General features: G+C 42.5%; 1 protein-coding gene across 5 annotated transcripts in view; it reads right to left on the bottom strand.

Annotated features, from left to right (window-relative positions):
* Nucleotides 1-12140: 12140 nt before the first annotated feature.
* ktn1 (kinectin 1) overlaps nt 12141-19455 on the bottom strand; it is a 57912-nt gene continuing 50597 nt past the window's right edge. For 4 of the 5 annotated variants that reach the window (XM_060934240.1, XM_060934239.1, XM_060934238.1 and 1 more), the window contains 6 exons: nt 18117-18200; nt 16325-16408; nt 15555-15638; nt 15376-15468; nt 15026-15136; nt 12141-13033 (listed from right to left, as the gene is read on the bottom strand). In XM_060934240.1, coding sequence (XP_060790223.1) covers nt 13016-13033; nt 15026-15136; nt 15376-15468; nt 15555-15638; nt 16325-16408; nt 18117-18200 — 474 coding nt within the window. In that variant the 3' untranslated portion in view covers nt 12141-13015. The remainder of the gene's footprint in view (nt 13034-15025; nt 15137-15375; nt 15469-15554; nt 15639-16324; nt 16409-18116; nt 18201-19455) is intronic. The other variant, XM_060934241.1, reaches the window with a different exon arrangement.

Raw genomic sequence — 19455 nt, 5'->3', positions numbered from 1 at the left:
GTTTTGATGGCCTCCCACAATTTCTGCAGCAGTGAAGCGTAGTATGTCCCGGTAATTGTGGTACCCTTCGCCAGGAAATCCATCATCACTACTCTGCGCTGGTCTCAAAAGACCATGAGCATGACCTTGCTCACCAAGGGTTGGACACGTGCCTTCTTTGGAGGTGGTGAGTCATAATGTTCCCATTGCTTCGACTGGGCTTTAGTCTCTGGATCATAGTGATGGACCCATGTTTCGTCCTACGTGATTAGTCTGTCGAAGAAGTCCTCCTGGTTTTCTTGGCACATGACCAAAAGAGCCTGGGAGCACTTGACTCGTTCCTGCTTCTGGAAAGGTGTGAGCAAGTGGGGGATCCATTGTGCATACAACTTCTGCATGTCCAAATGGTCATGGATGATTTTTTCCACAGACCCCACACTGATCTTGACATCTTGGGCTAGTTGGCAAACGGTTATGCGGTGATCCTTCAAAATGGCGGCCTCCACTTGCCGGATGGTGTCTTCATCAGTGGCGGACTGTGGTCGCCCGGGAACGGGAGCCGTTTCTACTGATGTCCGACCACACTTGAACTGACGATGCCAGTGCTTGACTACGTCATACGATGGGGCATCCTCCCCATAAGTCTCTTTCATCTCATCGAACGTCTCCCTTGGTGTGCGGCCTCTCAAGCACAGGAACCTGATCACTGCTTTGCATTCAACTGGCTCCATTATCACACTTTACTCAACCTTAGCACCTGTAAAAGAGAAACAGATATGAGTTCAGAGCTGCAAATTACTATGTGACCTATAGAGATATGCATTATTATACATGTGCAATTTCAGCCTCCTACAATAACCAGAAGTGAGTCAGGGGAAATTTTTAATGAACATCCCTCATACGGTATAGTTTCCTAAAGATGTTTTTTAGTTATTATGATTTGGATTAAACTCATCTCATCTCATTATCTCTAGCCGCTTTATCCTTCTACAGGGTCGCAGGCAAGCTGGAGCCTATCCCAGCTGACTACGGGCGAAAGGCAGGGTACACCCTGGACAAGTCGCCAGGTCATCACAGGGCTGACACATAGACACAGACAACCATTCACACTCACATTCACACCTACGGTCAATTTAGAGTCACCAGTTAACCTAACCTGCATGTCTTTGGACTGTGGGGGAAACCGGAGCACCCGGAGGAAACCCACGCAGACACGGGGAGAACATGCAAACTCCGCACAGAAAGGCCCTCGCCGGCCCCGGGGCTCAAACCCGGACCTTCTTGCTGTGAGGCGACAGCGCTAACCACTACACCACCGTGCCGCCCATGGATTAAACTCATTTAATTTAAGTGACAATTAAAATAGTCTAATAACTACAAGAACTCAATAAGAAATACAACTTTGGTAACTGTGGATTTTGATTTCCATCACTGTAACAAACTAAAAAATAATGTACCTCCTGGCTTTGCTTCATGGACCCCACAGAGAACCACTACCATACAGAACTCAGGAAAACAGTGAGAACAACAGTACCAACAAAAAACAACAGGAACTATTAAGTATCTAGCAATAGCTATCAAATATGACGGCTGCGCAGTGGTTAGCACTGTTGCCTCACAGCAAGAAGGTTCCAGGTTCAAACCTCACAACTGATGGGGGTCTTTCTGTGTGGAGTTTGTATGTTCTCCTCCGGGTGCTCTGGTTTTCCTCCAATTTAGGTAAAATACCCAGCCGTTGGGGTTGCACAAGCTAGTGCATACTTAGTGCTGGTCCCAAGCCCAGGTAGATTGGGGAGGGTTGCGCCAGGAAGAGCATCCAATGTAAAACCTATGCCAAATCAAATATGTGGAACAGATCTGCTGTGGTGACCCCTAACAGGAGCAGCCAGAAGAAGAAGAAGAACTATTAAATATGAATACCTACTATCATATTTGTTATAGTATTAATATCAACAATAACAGTGACACAAAAACAACAGGAATAAAAACAAACAAATAATGACATCCATCCATTATCTCTAGCTGCTTTATCCTGTTCTACACGGTTGCAGGCAAGCTGGAGCCTATCCCAGCTGACTACGGGCGAAAGGCGGGGTACACCCTGGACAAGTAGCCAGGTCATCACAGGGCTGACACATAGACACAGACAACCATTCACACTCACATTCACACCTACGGTCAATTTAGAGCCACCAATTAGCCTAACCTGCATGTCTTTGGACTGTGGGGGAAACCAGAGCACCCGGAGGAAACCCACGCGGACACGGGGAGAACATGCAAACTCCACACAGAAAGGCCCTCGCCGGCCGCTGGGCTCGAACCCGGACCTTCTTGCTGTGAGGCGGCAGTGACAACCACTACACCACCGTGCTGCCCCAAATAATGACATCATATATATTAATAATAACAATATTAATAGCGGCGGCATGGTGGTGTAGTGGCTAGTACTGTCGCCTCACAGCAAGAAGGTTCTGGGTTCGAGCCCAGTGGCCGATGTGGGCCTTTCTGTGTGGAGTTTGCATGTTCTCCCTGTGTCTGCGTGGGTTTCCTCCAAGCACTCTGGTTTCCCCTACAGTCCAAAGACTGTAAATTGACCGTAGGTGTGAATGTGAGTGTGAATGGTTGGTTGTGTCAGCCCTGTGATGACCTGGCGACTTGTCCAGGGTGTACCCCGCCTCTCACCCATAGTCAGCTGGGATAGGCTCTAGCTTGCCCATGACCCTGCACAGGATAAGTGGTTACGGATAATGGGTAGATGTTTTGCAGCAAGTTTTCTCTCTTCAGAGGAGACAAGTCAACTCGAACCATGGCAACAAAATGCCCCTGACAGTATTAAAGAGCCACTGGACCTGCCAAGCATGAGACCTGTATCATTCTCTTGGTTTCTGCCACACAAACAGTCACCCACTTGTCTGGAATATAATGACCAGATCAGGATTTTCCAACTTTCAAAGGTGCATTTATCTTTGTAATGAGGGGTTTATGCATTGCAACCCTGCTATAACACCCCTGCCGATTTTGTTGACCGTTTGATCATGTTCTGCATTGATATTCTTTGTCACCTGAAGAACAGTTGCTTTTCAAAAAGCAATGTAGGGGGGGAAAAAAATCTTTATCCTGATATATAGTTCCAGCCTTAAAAGCACACAAAGACACTCTCACACACAAAGTATCAAAGTCTATGTTTCACATACCATCTTGATGGGTAACATCTGCAAGGAGACTGTGCTTAAAGATATGTAGCTGGATTTAATCAATGCATTGTGTGTGTGTGTGTGTGCGCGTGCATGCACGCACAACCAATAGAGGACAACTGTCAGGAAGACAGAATACAAATCACATCCGCAGAGGTTGCACAATAGTGACGCAAACGGTTTGTGGACTACATGATGATGTATCCGAGGCACACAGCTAACTGTTTGTTCTTGCACTTGTTTTCATGTGTCATTATGATGATACACAGGAAGTAGCAAAGTATGGGTTAAAGTGAATATGGTCTTAGTACTTGGAAAAAAAAAGAAAAAGAAAGAAAGATGCTAAATCTATGGTCAATGAATTTCCTGAAGGCATACATGCCTTTTATGCAAATATATAGTGCTCATGAGTGTGTGATGTGTTCAGCTCCAGTTGTGCCAGAGGACACCAGAGCTTCAAGGTGAACTTTGGTAAGATGTTGATTCATGCAGTTGTTGCTTAGGTCAGATATAAGCTACATTTTTATGATCTCTTCTATTGTTTACAAAATGACCATCAAATGGCCACCTGAAATAGACCGTACAGCTGAATATCTCTCTAATATACCAACTAACATAAAGCCAGGTTCTTCATTTAAAACACTTCATGTTGTATCAATTCCAGTGCCTTTTGGTTTTATTTTATTGAGACGGACATAAATGCAGAAAGAGTTCAAAGAGGCCTCTCTGATCTTTGTAATATTCTATGATTCCTACTGTAATGCACTGTTGCTGGTATTTACAGTCAAGAACATTTATTTGTAGTTTTTTCTCTTTGCTATGCCATTTGTATCCTGTACATATACGCTGATTAAAAATATATATGATACTGTTTTTCATTTACTCATTCATCTTCAGTAACTACATACAGTGGCATGCACAGATAGACACGAGGTGGTGCTCAAGCACCTGCCCCTCTGCCCTCTGTCCAAAAAAGTGCCCTTTTGAATTTTTTTTTTTTTTAAAGTTTACTGAGGCCAATGTGGGGCGGCACGGTGGTGTAGTGGTTAGCGCTGTCGCCTCACAGCAAGAAGGTTCTGGGTTCGAGCCCCGTGGCCGGCGAGGGCCTTTCTGTGCGGAGTTTGCATGTTCTCCCCGTGTCCGCGTGGGTTTCCTCCGGGTGCTCCGGTTTCCTCCACAGTCCAAAGACATGCAGGTTAGGTTAACTGGTGACTCTAAATTGACCGTAGGTGTGAATGTGAGTGTGAATGGTTGTCTGTGTCTATGTGTCAGCCCTGTGATGACCTGGCGACTTGTCCAGGGTGTACCCCGCCTTTCGCCCGTAGTCAGCTGGGATAGGCTCCAGCTTGCCTGCGACGCTGTAGAAGGATAAAGCGGCTAGAGATAATGAGATGAGATGAGGCCAATGTCGACATGATCTTTTAGAAAAGCCGCGGCATTAAAAGCATGTGTGAAAATAATGTCCCGATGTGTGCCCCCTCCGCACACACACCTGTCTCTCTCCCACTCATTTCCTGTCTCAACACTGTCCTATCCAATAAAGGGGGAAAAAAAAAAGCCCAAAAAATATCTCGTCTCGTCTCTGTCTCTCTTGCTCTGTCACGTGAACAAGCGTGCAGTGCATTCAATGTGAGGTTGCAGCAGCATAGCGTCCTGGAAGCCACGGCCTTGTCGTAGCGCAGACAACACATCGGGCAGTCAGTCAGCTCTTCCCCTGCCCCACCAGCCAGGTAACACATGAATCGAGTGAAAATGTATTGTTTGCCCTCTAAGCCCAAGCTGTAATTATTTTGTCGTGAAGTAGCCCGTCGCATACAGAAACAACTGCACATAAGTATTATATTTTTTGCTAGACCATTTTCAGATTTAGGAAAACAAAAATTTCTTTTTCTATTTTGTTCAACTAGAGATTCCTGGCAAAGTCAAAAAGCCTTGATGTAATAAATTAACATTAAGTGGTTGTTTTACACCTTTAAAAACTAAAACGGGTCAGTGGCGACCCGAACACAAGAGGAGGGTTAAATCTCAGACTTTTATAATAAGGCGTTCCACATGCGCAAAAAAGTGCCCTTTTTTCCCCCCAGAGCACTTGCCCCCCTAAAATGTCTGTGCACGCCACTGACTACATATCTTGGCCAGGGTCACTTGGAGCCCATCCTGGGAATGCAGGGCACGAGGCAGCATTAGATCCTGGAATACATCACAGGGCACCATGCACAGATACATTCACACACTTGTTCAAATCTAGGAGCAATTTGGGAGGAAACTGGAAAAATCAGAGGAAATTCACATTGATCCTGGGACCCAGGGATCCACAGACAGTTCAGGAGTGAATCAGGGACCCTGGAGTTGCGAGTTGGCAATGCTACCTGTTGTGCCAACATTTTATAGTACTATATGTACAGTAATGTACAGTGTACAATTGGTATGTATTGTACCTATTGCATACACCAGTAGATAACTACAGTATTTATATTATATGCGCTATTCGTTTTTTAACTATTCTCTTATTCTACTTCTCATTTTTTGTCACATTTATTGACCTATGATTCAGGGCCGGGGCGGCACGGTGGTGTAGTGGTGGTGTACTGTCGCCTCACAGCAAGAAGGTTCTGGATTCGAGCCCAACGGCCAACGGGGGCCTTTCTGTGCGGAGTTTGCATGTTCTTCCCGTGTCTGCGTGGGTTTCCTTCGGGTGTTCCGGTTTCCCCCACAGTCCAAAGACATGCAGGTTAGACTAATTGGTGGCAAGAGGTGCAATTATCCGTAACCGCTTATTCTTTGCAGGGTCGCAGGCAAGCTGGAGCCTGCAGCTGACTATGGGTGAGAGGCGGGGTACACCCTGGACAAGTCGCCAGGCCATCGCAGGGCTGACACAAACAACCATTCACACTCACATTCACACCTACGGTCAATTTAGAGCCACCAATTAGTCTAACCTGCATGTCTTTGGACTGTAGGGGAAACCAGAGCGCTCGGAGGAAACTCCACTCAGAAAGGCCCCGATTGGCCACTGGGCTCAAACCCAGAACCTTCTTGCTGTGAGGCGACAGTGCTAGCCATTACACCACCGTGCCACTGCTGTTAATATTGTTATTATTAATATTTATGATGTCATTATTTGGGGCAGCACGGTAGTGTAGTGGTTATCACTGTTGCCTCACAGCAAGAAGGTGCTGGGTTCGAGTCCAACAGCTGATGAGGGCCTTTCTGTGTGGAGTTTGCATGTTCTCCCCGTGTCCACGTGGGTTTCCTCCAGGTGCTCCGGTTTCCCCCACAGTCCAAAGACATGCAGGTTAGGTTAACTGGTGACTCTAAATTGACCGTAGGTGTGAATGTGAGTGTGAATGGTTGTTTGTCTCTGTGTCAGCCCTGTGATGACCTGGCGACTTGTCCAGAGTGCACCCCACCTCTCGCCCATAGTCAGCTGGGATAGGCTCCAGCTTCCCGTGACCCTGTAGAACATGAAAAATTACATAGTATAACCATATCCCTTGCAAGAGCCTGAATTAAATGTCCAATTAACTAACTAACTAACTACAAATCCTTAGTACTTAAAAGTGCCTCTGTGCCTTGGATCATACTCGGCATGAGGTGTGTCTTTGACTTGTCTTTGGCCTGGTTTGTTATTATGCTAGACATAATGCTTGAATGTAGTTTCCATGCTGATGAGGTCATAGCTACAGGGCAAGTTTGGGATCAGCTGACTGTAATGTGACATGCAAGGAGAGTGGCTGGAATGTGCTGAAGTGTTACCAGCACACATTATGCTCACATAAATGCCACGCGAAAGTGGCATTATTAACACAGCATGATAGGATGCTGAGGTATGAGAGCTGCTAAAGATCAAACCTCCTCAGAGAGTTGGAACCATGTGACACGTCGTAAGTAAGAGTGTCAGTTAAGTACAGCATGTTTTGATTACGCAAAACACTTCCATTTTGCCCTATTAAGGACAGGCTTGAAATGTTCCACTTCCGGTTTAGATTGTACTGTGTGCAGATCCTGTTTGATGAGTCAACAAAGCCTCAAAAAACAAAACAAAACTGCTCTCTTATTATTCAGAAATCTACATGTTTTCCACAAGGCTGTGATGTCATTACAGAATGAATGAATAAATAAATAACTCAGACACATTGTCCGAAATTAGTTTGACACATTTAACTTAATATTCGACTTGATCTAAATTTTGACAAATATGTAATTAGTGATTTCAGTGCTGATATAGAAATGAACTGAGCCTTTACAACCATTTTGGACTCTTTTGGTGTTACTCTGAATGGCCTTGCAGCTTTTGGACTCTAAAGGTCTAATTTTGACTTTCAGCATCAGTGTTGGCAAGAAACTTATAGTCCTCCTGAACGAAGCTGCATCAGTTCCCTTTTAGATAAATGCAAACTCGGAAACCTGTTCTTACACCCCTCACAGCCACACCGTAGATGATCCTCCAGATATAAGTGAACTATTCAGTGTATTACATGACATCCCAGCTTGAAACTTCAGACACATGTACAGTGCCTTGCAAAAGTATTCATACCCCTTGAACTTGTTCACATTTTTCCACCTTACAACCACGAACTTGAAAGTTTTTTATTGAGATTTTATGTGAGCGACCAACACAGAGTAGCACATAATTGTGAAGTGAAACGAAAATGAAAAATGGTCTTCAAAATTTTAAACAAATAAAAATCTGAAAAATGTGGTGTGCATTAGTATTCAGCCCCCTGTACTCTGATGCCTCTAAATACAATCCAGTGCAATCAATTGCCTTCAGAAGTCATCTAATTAGTGAATAGAGTCCTACTGTGTGTAATTTACTCTCAGCATAAATACACTTGTTCTGTGAAGGCCTCAGTGGTTTGTTAGAGAACACTGAAGAACAAACAGCATCATGAAGACCAAAGAACTCACCAGACAGGTCAGGGATAAAGTTCTGGAGAAGTATAAAGCAGGGTTAGGTTATAAAAAAATATTCCAAGCTCTGAACAGCTCAAGAAGCACTGTTCAATCCATCATTCAAAAATGGAAAAAGTATGGCACAACTGCAAACCTACCAAGACATGGCCGTCCACCTAAACTGACAGAGCGAGCAAGGAGAGCACTGGTCAGAGAAGCAGCCAAGAGGCCCATGATCACTCTGGAGGAGCTGCAGAAATCCACAGCTCAGGTGGGAGAATCTGTGCACAGGACAACTATAAGTCGTACACTCCACAAATCTGGCCTTTTTGGAAGAGTGGCAAGAAGAAAGCCATTGTTGAAAGACAGGCATAAGGAGCCATGTAGGGGACACAGCAAACATGTGAAAGAAGGTGCTTTAGTCAGATGAGACCAAAGTTGAACTTTTTGGCCTAAATGCAAAGCGCTATGTGTGGCGGAAAACTAACACTGCTCATCACCCTGCACACACCAGCCCCACTGTGAAACATGGTGGTGGCAGCATCATGCTATGGGGATGCTTTTCTTCAGCAGGGACAGGGAAGCTGGTCAGAGTTGATGGGAAGATGGATGGAGCTAAATACAGGGCAAACCTGGAAGAAAACCTGTTGGAGGCTGCAAAAGGCTTGAGACTGGGAAGGAGATTCACCTTCCAGCAAGACAGTGACCCTAAACATACAGCCAGAGCTACAATGGAATGGTTTAGATCAAAGAATATTCATGTGTTAGAATGGCCCAGTCAAAGTCCAGACCTAAATCCCATTGAGCCTCTGTGGCAAGACTTGAAAATTGCTGTTCACAGACGCTCTCCATCCAATCTGGCTGAGCTTGAGCTATTTTGCAAAGAAGAATGGGCAAAAATTTCAGTGTCTAGATGTGCAAAGCTGGTAGAGACATACCACAAAAGACTTGCAGCTGCAATTGCAGGAAAAGGTGGCTCTACAAAGTATTGATGCAGGGGGGCTGAATACTAATGCACACCACATTTTTCAGATTTTTATTTGTTTAAAATTTTGAAGACCATTTATCATTTTCGCTTCACTTCACAATTATGTGCTACTCTGTGTTGGTCTATCACATAAAATCTCAATAAAAAACTTTTAAGTTCGTGGTTGTAAGGTGGAAAAATGTGAACAAGTTCAAGGGGTATGAATACTTTTGCAAGGCACTGTACATGTGTCTGAAGTTTCAAGCTGGGATGTCATGTAATACACTGAATAGTTCACTTATATCTGGAGGATCATCTACGGTGTGGCTGTGAGGGGTGTAAGAACAGGTTTCTGAGTTTGCATTTATCTAAAAGGGAACTGATGCAGCTTCATCATGAAAAAGTTCAAGGGCTATAAATACTTTTGCAAGGCACTGTATAGTATGTAGAAAATACACCACCATTTTTTAAAAACCAAGTTCTTGCCTGGTTTAGATTGTACTTGATGGACTGTTAGAAGTTTGTTCACATCAAAAGAAATCCTAAAGTAGTGTATTCCTACAAGGCTCTGTTCTAGGCCCCTTATTTTTCTTTTTATACAAACTCCTTCCAAGTCTAATTTGCCAACACAATGCTGGCTTTCACAGCTATGCTGATATAAAATTATACTTATCTGTTCAGCCAGATTCCACAGAGCTACATAAAATGAAATTAAAAAAAAAAAAAAATTCTGAAAGTCTGAATAAAAAGTAGTACTCACACGAAGTTCGAAATCAACTTGAAATAAAAAGTGGCCGATTTTACCCTCGATCTAGATTACTCTTCTGTGTTACCAAAATCTGCCGTTAAAACCCAAAGTTGTACAAATAAATCAGAATCCAGCATTTTGCATTTTCATCAGGAAAACAAGTCAGTGCTCAGTTTACATTGGTTGGCTGGGTGCAAACCTGATGGAAAGTGACGTGGTCTTCTGCTGTTGTAGTCCATTTAAGGTTTGGCATGTTGCACTGAGAGTTGCTTTTCTGCTCAGCGTGGTTGTAGAGGGTCATTATTTGAGTTACTGTAGACTTCCTGTCAGCTCCAATCAGTCTGACCATTCTCCCCTGACCTCTCATCAATGAGACATTTCTAGCCACAGTACTGCTGCTCACTTTTTTTTTTTGTGTGTGTGTGGCACTATGGTCACACTACAGGCAAAAGTGGCACAAATCTGATTTTTTTTTTTTGCTTACCGTATATGTGACCCAGATCTGTTTTTTTTTTTTTAAATAATAAAAGTGAACAGCACAAATCGCATCGAACCTGATTTCGGCCACGTTCATACGTGATCCTGATTTTTTGCAATCATATTGGAATTCATGCAACTTTTACGCCACTTTAGATAAACATTCATCACAATTCTGTGCTGGCAGGATTTACTTGGTGAATACAAACATTGAAAACAGCTGCACTGGAGGGACAGTGAGGTGTTAGACCTCATAAGTCAGGAAGGAGCAGTAGCTTAGCCTGACAATAAGCAATACTGGGCAATGTACCTCTTCTGTTGGCCCTTCCCCCCCCCCTTCCTCTTCCCCAAATCTTATTTTATACTTATATATGTAAATACCTAATTTAATTTATCCTGTAATGATGCTACTGGAATTTTAATTTCCCTGAGGGAACCCACCCATAGGGATCAATAAAGTTCTATCTAATCTAATCTCGAATCTAAGTATTTGGGGTGACTTCTGTACAAGCAAAGCTTGAAGGGTTGTATCATAAGCAGTCTATGCATGAAAGCATACACAGATAGCAGCCATTGTTCTTTCTTCTCATCTTCAACCTTATCATCTGCTCATGAATTCACTGACCGTCGCTACACAGCAGCTTATAAATGAAACTAAACGATGACTTCAGTAGCCTGTAAGGTTATTTCCGTACAACAGCATGCTGAATGTGATGTCTATTGTTCTTTTGCACATATGGGTCAGTTCATAACCATGACCAGTTCACACTGGAATCTGATATTGGCCACACTTAACAGCCCAAAAAAAAAAAAAGTTGGCTCTGAGCAACAAATCAGAATCGAGCACTTTGGCTTGCAGTATGAATGCAGCCTCGGTTTTTTCACACCACCCTGTGTAAACTCGAGAACACTTGTGTGTAAAAATCCCAGGAGATCAGCATTTTTGTGAAACGCTCATACCAGCCCATCTGGCACCAACAACCATACCACAGTCAGGCAGATTAAATTTTCTCCCCCCTCGTCTGATGAACATCAACTAAAGTTCTAGACCCGCATTTGCATTATTTCATAGCGAAACTGCATCTTCAACAAGGAAACATGATCCTAGGCAAATATGTTAAAACCGGTAGGGGCTGTAATTACCTATGTGATTAAAAGGGAACGTAGGTGATTTCAGTAACAGTATATGGAACTCTACAATAAGTAGACTTGGTCAGTGAGGCCAGAGGTGGAGGATGACTGCCCCCACTGTTCACAACATGACAGTGCTAGTCATCTAATTATATTTGTATATTAAAACACCATTATATCCCTTATCTTCGTGCACATACCTACAGATTTCTAATTTGCACAACTGAGGCAATTTAATTACATGCTGCTACTATTATATTTCGTAGGATTACTATAGACTCCTAGAGTGACTGCACTGTAACCTGTGGGTGGTAGAAAAGGGCAACTGGACTTGCTTGAAGATTCTTGAAAACGTTTCACCTCTCGTCCGAAAGGCTTCCTCAGTTCTGTCTGACTAATAGGGACTCCCTATTAGTCAGACAGAACTGAGGAAGCCTTTCGGACGAGAGGTGAAACGTTTTCAAGAATCTTCAAGCAAGTCCAGTTGCCCTTTTCTACCACCCACAGTTTACTATGACCTGGATGATTGAGAATCTTTACAGACATGTTACACTGTAACCCAAAATATATATATATATAAAAAAAAAAAAAAAGTCTGGCTTTATGCTGTGAAAATTCTATATCTATTTACTATGTGTTACTACCAAGTTAATTTCTGGTACATTAATCATCCCAGGGATTTAATAATTCCGATTCTACCTACACAACTCTGCCTTCAGTGAATCCAAAATAAAACAACGAGACACTATTTATCAAGCATCCCTTTTAATAACGCTCACCTGTTTAACAAAAAATGAAATATTTCTTGTTAATGAAATACATTAGAGTGTATTGAACAGATTATAGATGGAGATGCCCCTTTCCCTCTCCCTTGTACTTGAGAAGTATTACAGTAGAAGTATCTGCTGCATCTGGCATTCAAGGCCAGATTGTTGCATTGTGTTAAAGTGTAGCACAACAGATACCTGACTGCCTTTCATTAACAGAGACATTTAAAAGAAAGAAAAAAAAGGGGGGGGGGGGGGTAACCCTGGAAAACATACATTCAGAAATCTCAATGCATGGTGCATTTGTTCATGTGTGTGTGTGAGTGAGAGAGAGAGAGAGAGAGATAGCAATATTGAGTCTACAGAACAAAAAAAAAAAAAAAAAAAATGTAGTGATGTCAGTTTCTCAGAGTCTTTAAAACACACACATCCTCAACTTTCATCTTTATGAAAGGATAAAAACCATTCTGTCAGAGCACTAACAAAAGATGTAGTATTCAAAGTGGTTCAACTGAAAAGGGATTAAAAATTAATCAAAACAAACAAGTCTAACCATTGTGTCTATTCGGATGGCTTAGCTCTGGCAACTCTGACAATAAGGAATGCCACTGCAGAGAAACGGACAGTCAGGAAAAAGGATCCAGATGGATTGGTTCATGGAGTGTATGTGGCCATGCTTTGGCCAATCCCTGCTCTTCTTAGATGGGGATGGGTTGGTGCTGTGGGTTTTGAGCGCACACACGTACATCAGATCAGGTGTGAAGGGAAACAGGGGAGAGCCAGAGTTTAATAGGGGTGTCTGCTGTGGGTGGAATAAAACTGGCCTTCAGAAGACGGACTGCCAATACTTTCCCAGCTACTTGTCGCCGTCACACTAAAACAACGAGACACAAGGAAAACAAAAATCAGACATCACTTTAAACCATTTAATGTAACCGTGTGTGAAAACATTGAGACTAAAAAGTCCTTCACTAACTAATTTCTTCTGCAGGTCATCATGTATAAGAATGCGTGTGCGAGTAAAGCAGGGCTGGACAAGTCACTGCCCAGTTTACACATCAGCCTAGAGGCAATTTGGCTGACGGTCGAATGACTTCTATGAATAAATTAAATCGGACCAATGACAGGAGACCTTTTCAGAATCAGGAACGTGCACGCATGTGGAAATATTGATGAAACCATGTGACAAGGTAGAGCCTGAAACCATCATATACAGCGTCCTGCTTAATAGATGGATTCATATTATGGTGAAACACAAAGAAAAAAAAAAAAAAAAAAAAGACAATAGCCAGACTTGAATAATATCTTAAAAATGTGTCGCAAAGTCAGAAATCTCATTGCCAATTTTTTGTCCAGTGCACTACATGATTATGCAGAGTTAGTCAAAATTATGTTAGCACTAATGGATTATTTTTATTCTTCTTCTTTACATGGTACTGTTGCTCACTGGATTTTGTGTGTTAAACACGATGGCGAACAGGTTGAGACTGTCCTGTAAATCATTTTGCACATATAATGCATGTTTCGTGAATAAATGGTTTCTACCATTTACATGTTAACATAATTTTGACTAACCATGTATATTCATTATTTTCCCTTAGTTTGTAGAGAAACACTTCTCTGCTAATGAATCTACTATTTCACCAAATGTCATTACATTACTGTAGCCATCTTTTTTATTTTTTAGCTTAGTCGGCCAAATTTTTCTTTTTTTTTTTAATTTATATTTTATTATTTTTCAAGGTAAAGGGTGGTGGGTACATGAAAACAAGAAAGAAAAAAAAAGAGACAGGAAATGGGGGGACAAAAAAACGACAACAGTAACAACAACTATTTACAAACAGGGAGTAGTCTTTCACATACATGTACTTACAAAAGGATACGTAATATATACACTTATAGTAAGGATTCATTTGGCAGGGACAAAATAAAACCATTTCAACCATCTGTCCAAAAAAACCTCAGTTTTTTGGTTAACATGTGCTGTTATTCCTTCCATCTTGTAAATTTCCACCACAATATCTCTCCACGTAATAATTGTTGGGCTGTGTGGTTGTAGCCAGTTCCTGGTGATGGCTTTTTTACTGGCCACCAATAGAAATGTTAATAAGATATTTGTCCACTTTCAGCCAGTTTTCGGGAACGTATCCAAGGTACAAAGTCTTAAAGTCCAGTGCAATATCTTCTTCAAAGATGTTCTGTAGGGCCTTATGTATCTCAGACCAAAAAGCTTTTATGTTGTCGGCCAAATTTTTCAGGTAGCTATATGGCTAAATATTTGTGGACACCTGACCATCAACCATATGTGGTTCTTCCCCAAATATGGAAGCATATAGTTGTATAAAATGTCTTTGTATGCTGTAGCATTACAATTTCCCCTTCATTGGAACTCCGGAGCTCCAACATGTTCCAGCACGACTGTGCCCCTGTGCACAAAGCAAGGTCCTTGAAGGCACAGATTGCCAAAGCTGTTGAACTCGAGTGGCCTGCACAGAGCCCTGACCTCAACCCCATTGAAGTCCTTTGGGACGAACTGGAATGCCAAATGCATCCCATGCCTTCTCGCTTGACATTAGTGCCCGACCTCGCCAACGCTCTTGTGGCAGAACGAGCAAATTCCCACAGCCACGTTCCAAAACGTATTGGAAAGCCTTCATAGAAGAGTGGAGGCGGCTATTACAACAGCAAAGGGTGACTGAATCTGGAATGGGACGTTCAAAAAGCAGTGAAATGGTCAGGTGTCCACATACTTTTGGCTATAGAGAGTTTACAACATGGGACCGGGCAAGCATATTAGACCTTCAACTTGCCCCGTGGGCTAGCTAATGAATTTATTCCAGGGGTAAACAAATCATAAAGGCCTCACCCGCTCTTGTCTCTTGGTAAGTTGTCGGTTGACAGCCTGTAGTAATTCCTGTAGTTCCTGCACTGTCTGGTTCAACCCTGCAGCCATCTTCTCTTTGTGCTCCACCTCGTCCTTTGACAGAAATGGTAGCAAATTTATTAATTGTTTTCAGAAGCATAACATTTCAAACAAACCCTTACTTTAAAGCCATCGTCCTTATACGGGTCACGGACGCACACACGCTTAAACCCGGGACGGCAAACATCTCTGACCATCGGCGCCTTTATTACGGATTTGAGCTTATAAAAAGGTCCCATCAACTGAAACAGTAAATGTTGTATGATCAGTAATTTAGGCAGAAGTCTCCTCACCGCCTCAGTGGTTAGGCTACTGTTCTGGATCAGGTTGCTCTGGCCTGCTTCCTTCAAGATCTCCTCTTGGATCAGCTCCAGAGACTGTTGTGCCTGTCAGGATATAAAAAACGTGTGTCAATATTATGTAAAAGCTAACATGCGTAACGGAGCCAATCTTGCTAAACTCTATACTTTACCTTATAGAGATCTCCAGCCACTTTCAGTCTCTCACTCTCCTCCATCTCCAGCTTCCCCAGAGTCTCAGTCAGCTGCGTCTTCAGCTAGAACACAAAAGCCCAAACCAACCAAGTGTTAACTTCTAAACTCTTCATCTGCTTTAACTCTTCACCAGATTCTTTAATCCAACATCACAACACATTGGCATCAACAGTAGGAAAGAAGAAATCCTTGAAAAGAAAAAGAAAGGAGGGGGAAAAAAAAGTTCCTGGCTAGTCACAACAAGCAAATTCTATATCATGGCTGCATTATGTTAAGCTTGGAATTGGAAACAAATTCTGTAAAACAAGCATTGACTTGCAGTTGCACAACACTGCCATAACTGAACACTGGTAATAAATGTGAATTAATTGATGAAGGGTACTGGAGTATGTTCAAAAGACTAAGATTGACAAAAGAATACTTGATAGGCTGTAGAAATGACCGCAAAAGGACAAACGCAAACAACTAAAGGTTTCGAGAGAGGTAGTACAATTAGACAAAGACAAATACGTTAAGTCTGTGAGTGAGTCAGAGAGAAAAGCAGGACAAGACTGGACACAAGCCTTTGTGTATCTCCAGAGGTGTCCGAACAAAGAGTTACAGAAACGCAAGCTGTATAGATCCTGTCCCCATAGAACAAGACGGTTTTTAAAAAAGGATAGTAGTTGGTTAGATCCCAGGACCCTGTGCTAGCTCAGGTGGAGAAGAAGCAGAGAGAGATATTACTGCACGGGAGACAAGCGCTTACCAAATTGAGCTCCTCATTCTGCCTGACAGCTTCTGTATAGGAGCCATCGAGCTTACTTTGTAACTCAGTCAAGAGATCTTTAAGCTGAAATGAAGTTTGACAAGTGACTTGGGTGAGTCTATGGGGTCGGGGTATTTGAAAGCAGACTTGAAGCAAGGACAGCAAACTGAATCTTTAGCATCTGACGAGAAAGAGAACTGACTGGTATCTGCCATTATCTGCAATATTCACCAGTAATTCTACACGCTGCACAACACTGCGACTGAAGCGGACATGGAGCTGAAGCTCAGCTCCATTACTGAGGAAGAAGGATTGCTCCAATTTTAAGAAGTAAAACATGACATATTGCTAAAAGCCTTGCCTCATAATTTTATCAAAAACACTATTCTGCTTTGCATGAATCGACATTAGCTAGGTTACTTAATATCGGATTTCAGTTCCTTAAAGCTTCAGCCTTTCCCACAAAAATATCTGAAAAAGGGGATGTGTGAAATTACAAGTATGGGAAAATTTCCACACAGCTCCAAGTCCTGTAAGATGATGTCATGCGATGGTATTTCCACGCTCATGAGCAACATGCACCGATCAGCAATAACATTATGACCACTGACAAGGTGAAGTGAATTATGTTATGTTGTTACAATGGCACCCATCGAGGGGTGGGATATATTAGGCAGCAAGAGAACAGTCAGTTCTTGAAGTTGATGTGTTGGAAGCAGGAAAAATGAGCAAGCGTAAGGATCTGAGCAACACTGACAAGGGCCAAATTGTGATAGCTCGATAACTGGGTTTGGGCATCTCCAAAATGGCACATCTTGTGGGGTGTTCCTGGTATGCAGCGGTTAGTACCTAGCAAAACTGGTCCAATGAAGGACAACCGGTGAACTGGTGACAGGATCATGGATTCATCTGGGGCACAGAGTCTAGCCCATACGGTTCTGCTGAAAAAGTTAATGCCGACACCTTTCTGTTTTAGTCAGCATTAATTTTTTCAGCAGTTTGTGCTACAGTAGCTCTTCTGTGGGATTGGACCATATAGGCTAGTCTTCGTGCCCCATATGAATCAATGAGCCTTTGACACCCATGATCCTGTCGCCAGTTCACTAGTGGTCCAATGAAAAGACAACTTTTGGTAAGTACTAACCACTGCATACCAGGAACACCCCACAAGATGTGCCATTTTGGAGATGCTCAGACCCAGTCAGTCATTCAGCCATCACAATTTGGCCCTTGTCAGTGTTGCTCAGATCCTTACGCTTGCCTGTTTTTTGTGCTTCCAACACATCAACTTCAAGAACGGACTGTTCTCTTGCTGCCTAATATATCCCACCCCTTGACAAGTGCCATTGTAATGAGATAAAAATGTTATTCACTTCACCCATCAGTGGTCATAATATTATGGCTGATTGGTGTATATGTAATAAATAAACTAAGCTCATAGCAGTATTGATGGATGTGTTTTGACTAGGTCTGGCGCTTATAAAACAAGAGCCATCCAATACCATATAATAAACACAGAGCTACATTTGTAGGTCTTGAATGGGATTTGTATCATGAGCTGATCATATCTGGATATTAGGTCAGCATGAATCAAGTCTTCCAGCAACCAATATGAACATTGCTAGGACTGAGATTTGAAATGCACGAACTCTAAACTTCAAAATGACTACAACTCTATGGGAATCAGCAAGAATAAAGTAGGTTTAGCATCAAATGTTACACACAAAAATGCCAAGACAATGACAACACAAAAACAGATCACATGTCTAAATCAGTATTTTACTTCACATACCTCTCTGACCTCCGACACATAAGTGGCACTCTCGCGCTCCGCTCTCTCCAGTTCAGATTCCAGGTGCTGTTTATCTCTTCTCAGCTGCAGTGTAATTTAAAAAAAAAAAAAGGAATTTAAAGCTCATAGGCAACGGGTTTAAATTTTATGCACATTTGAAACTTGATATATGTTTAAAAACCCTCTGTAATTTTCTTCTGGTCCCAAGAAGTATTGTTAATAAGCAATAATTAAAATAAGTTAGCACGGATCGTGGCGAATTTCTGTCGGCTATTTTCGTGACCACTCGGTGCGTGACGTTATTTAAGCCAAACAAACCGCTTGAGTTGAGTCCACTTCCGTTTACTTACATTGCCGTTCGGCCTGAGTGCAGATGTGCGTTCAGGAATTTCCAAAGAAAAACCATGCCTTATTGTTGTGCAGTGAACTGTAACAACAGGACCGGTTCAGGAAGAAGAAGTTTTTACCTTTTTCCGAGAGAGGAGAAGAGGCAGAGAGAGTGGATTGGCTTTTTCCGGAAGAGGAGACGAGGCGGAGAGAGTGGATTGTGCGCGTGAAGCCAGAGGGTTGGCTTTTTCCGGAAGAGGAGAGGCGGAGAGAATGGATTGTGGGCGTGAAACAAAATCAAGAGGTCAAAGAAGAAATGGACCAGCAACGCTCAAGAAAAAAAAAAAAAAAATTTTTACTTTTGCTTGCAATTGACAAGTCAAGAATCCTGAGGGATCCTGTACAATCTTTGTGGAAATGAGACAAAGGGATCTTTCCTCGCTTAGAGTAGGCTATAAATAGTATAATGCCGTGGATGGCAGGCTAATGTGGCCTACCGGCGCACTGTCAAGTAATCGTTACCTATATCCACTAGGAAGGGCGGTTTAATTATTCTTCAAAAGGGCTCTTTAGTATTACAACAAAAAGTAGGAATTTATCATAATTACCAGAATAAATTGTTTGGGCGCGAGCCTTGTTGAGGTCACCACAATCAGAGTCGGCCGAGTCGCTGTCCGATTCCGAAGCTGCACGGTCAAACCAGTGAGCCACATTCACAGATTGCTTCGCAACAGCTATAGGTTTATACATATATGGTTTCACCTCTCGATATTCAATATGGAGAGTTCCTACTTCAAAATCACTATCAGACATTTTACACAACCTCTCACGAACAAAGTCCGTAAACGTGTGCTCTTTTCGCAAGTAAACACAGAGCTGCTCCCGGTCTGTTTGGCTTAAATGACATCACGACGACGGTCCCCTGGCAGTGAAAGTGCGCATAAGTGAGATGTAAACAAACCTTCGGAAATTGGGCAAGAGAGTATATTTTAACCTTTTTATTCAATTTTAG

Source organism: Neoarius graeffei, chromosome 11 (assembly GCF_027579695.1).
Source record: "Neoarius graeffei isolate fNeoGra1 chromosome 11, fNeoGra1.pri, whole genome shotgun sequence".
NCBI lineage: Eukaryota > Metazoa > Chordata > Actinopteri > Siluriformes > Ariidae > Neoarius > Neoarius graeffei.
The sequence above is the reverse complement of the archived record's forward strand: the minus strand, read 5'-3'. Positions and strand labels throughout refer to the sequence as shown.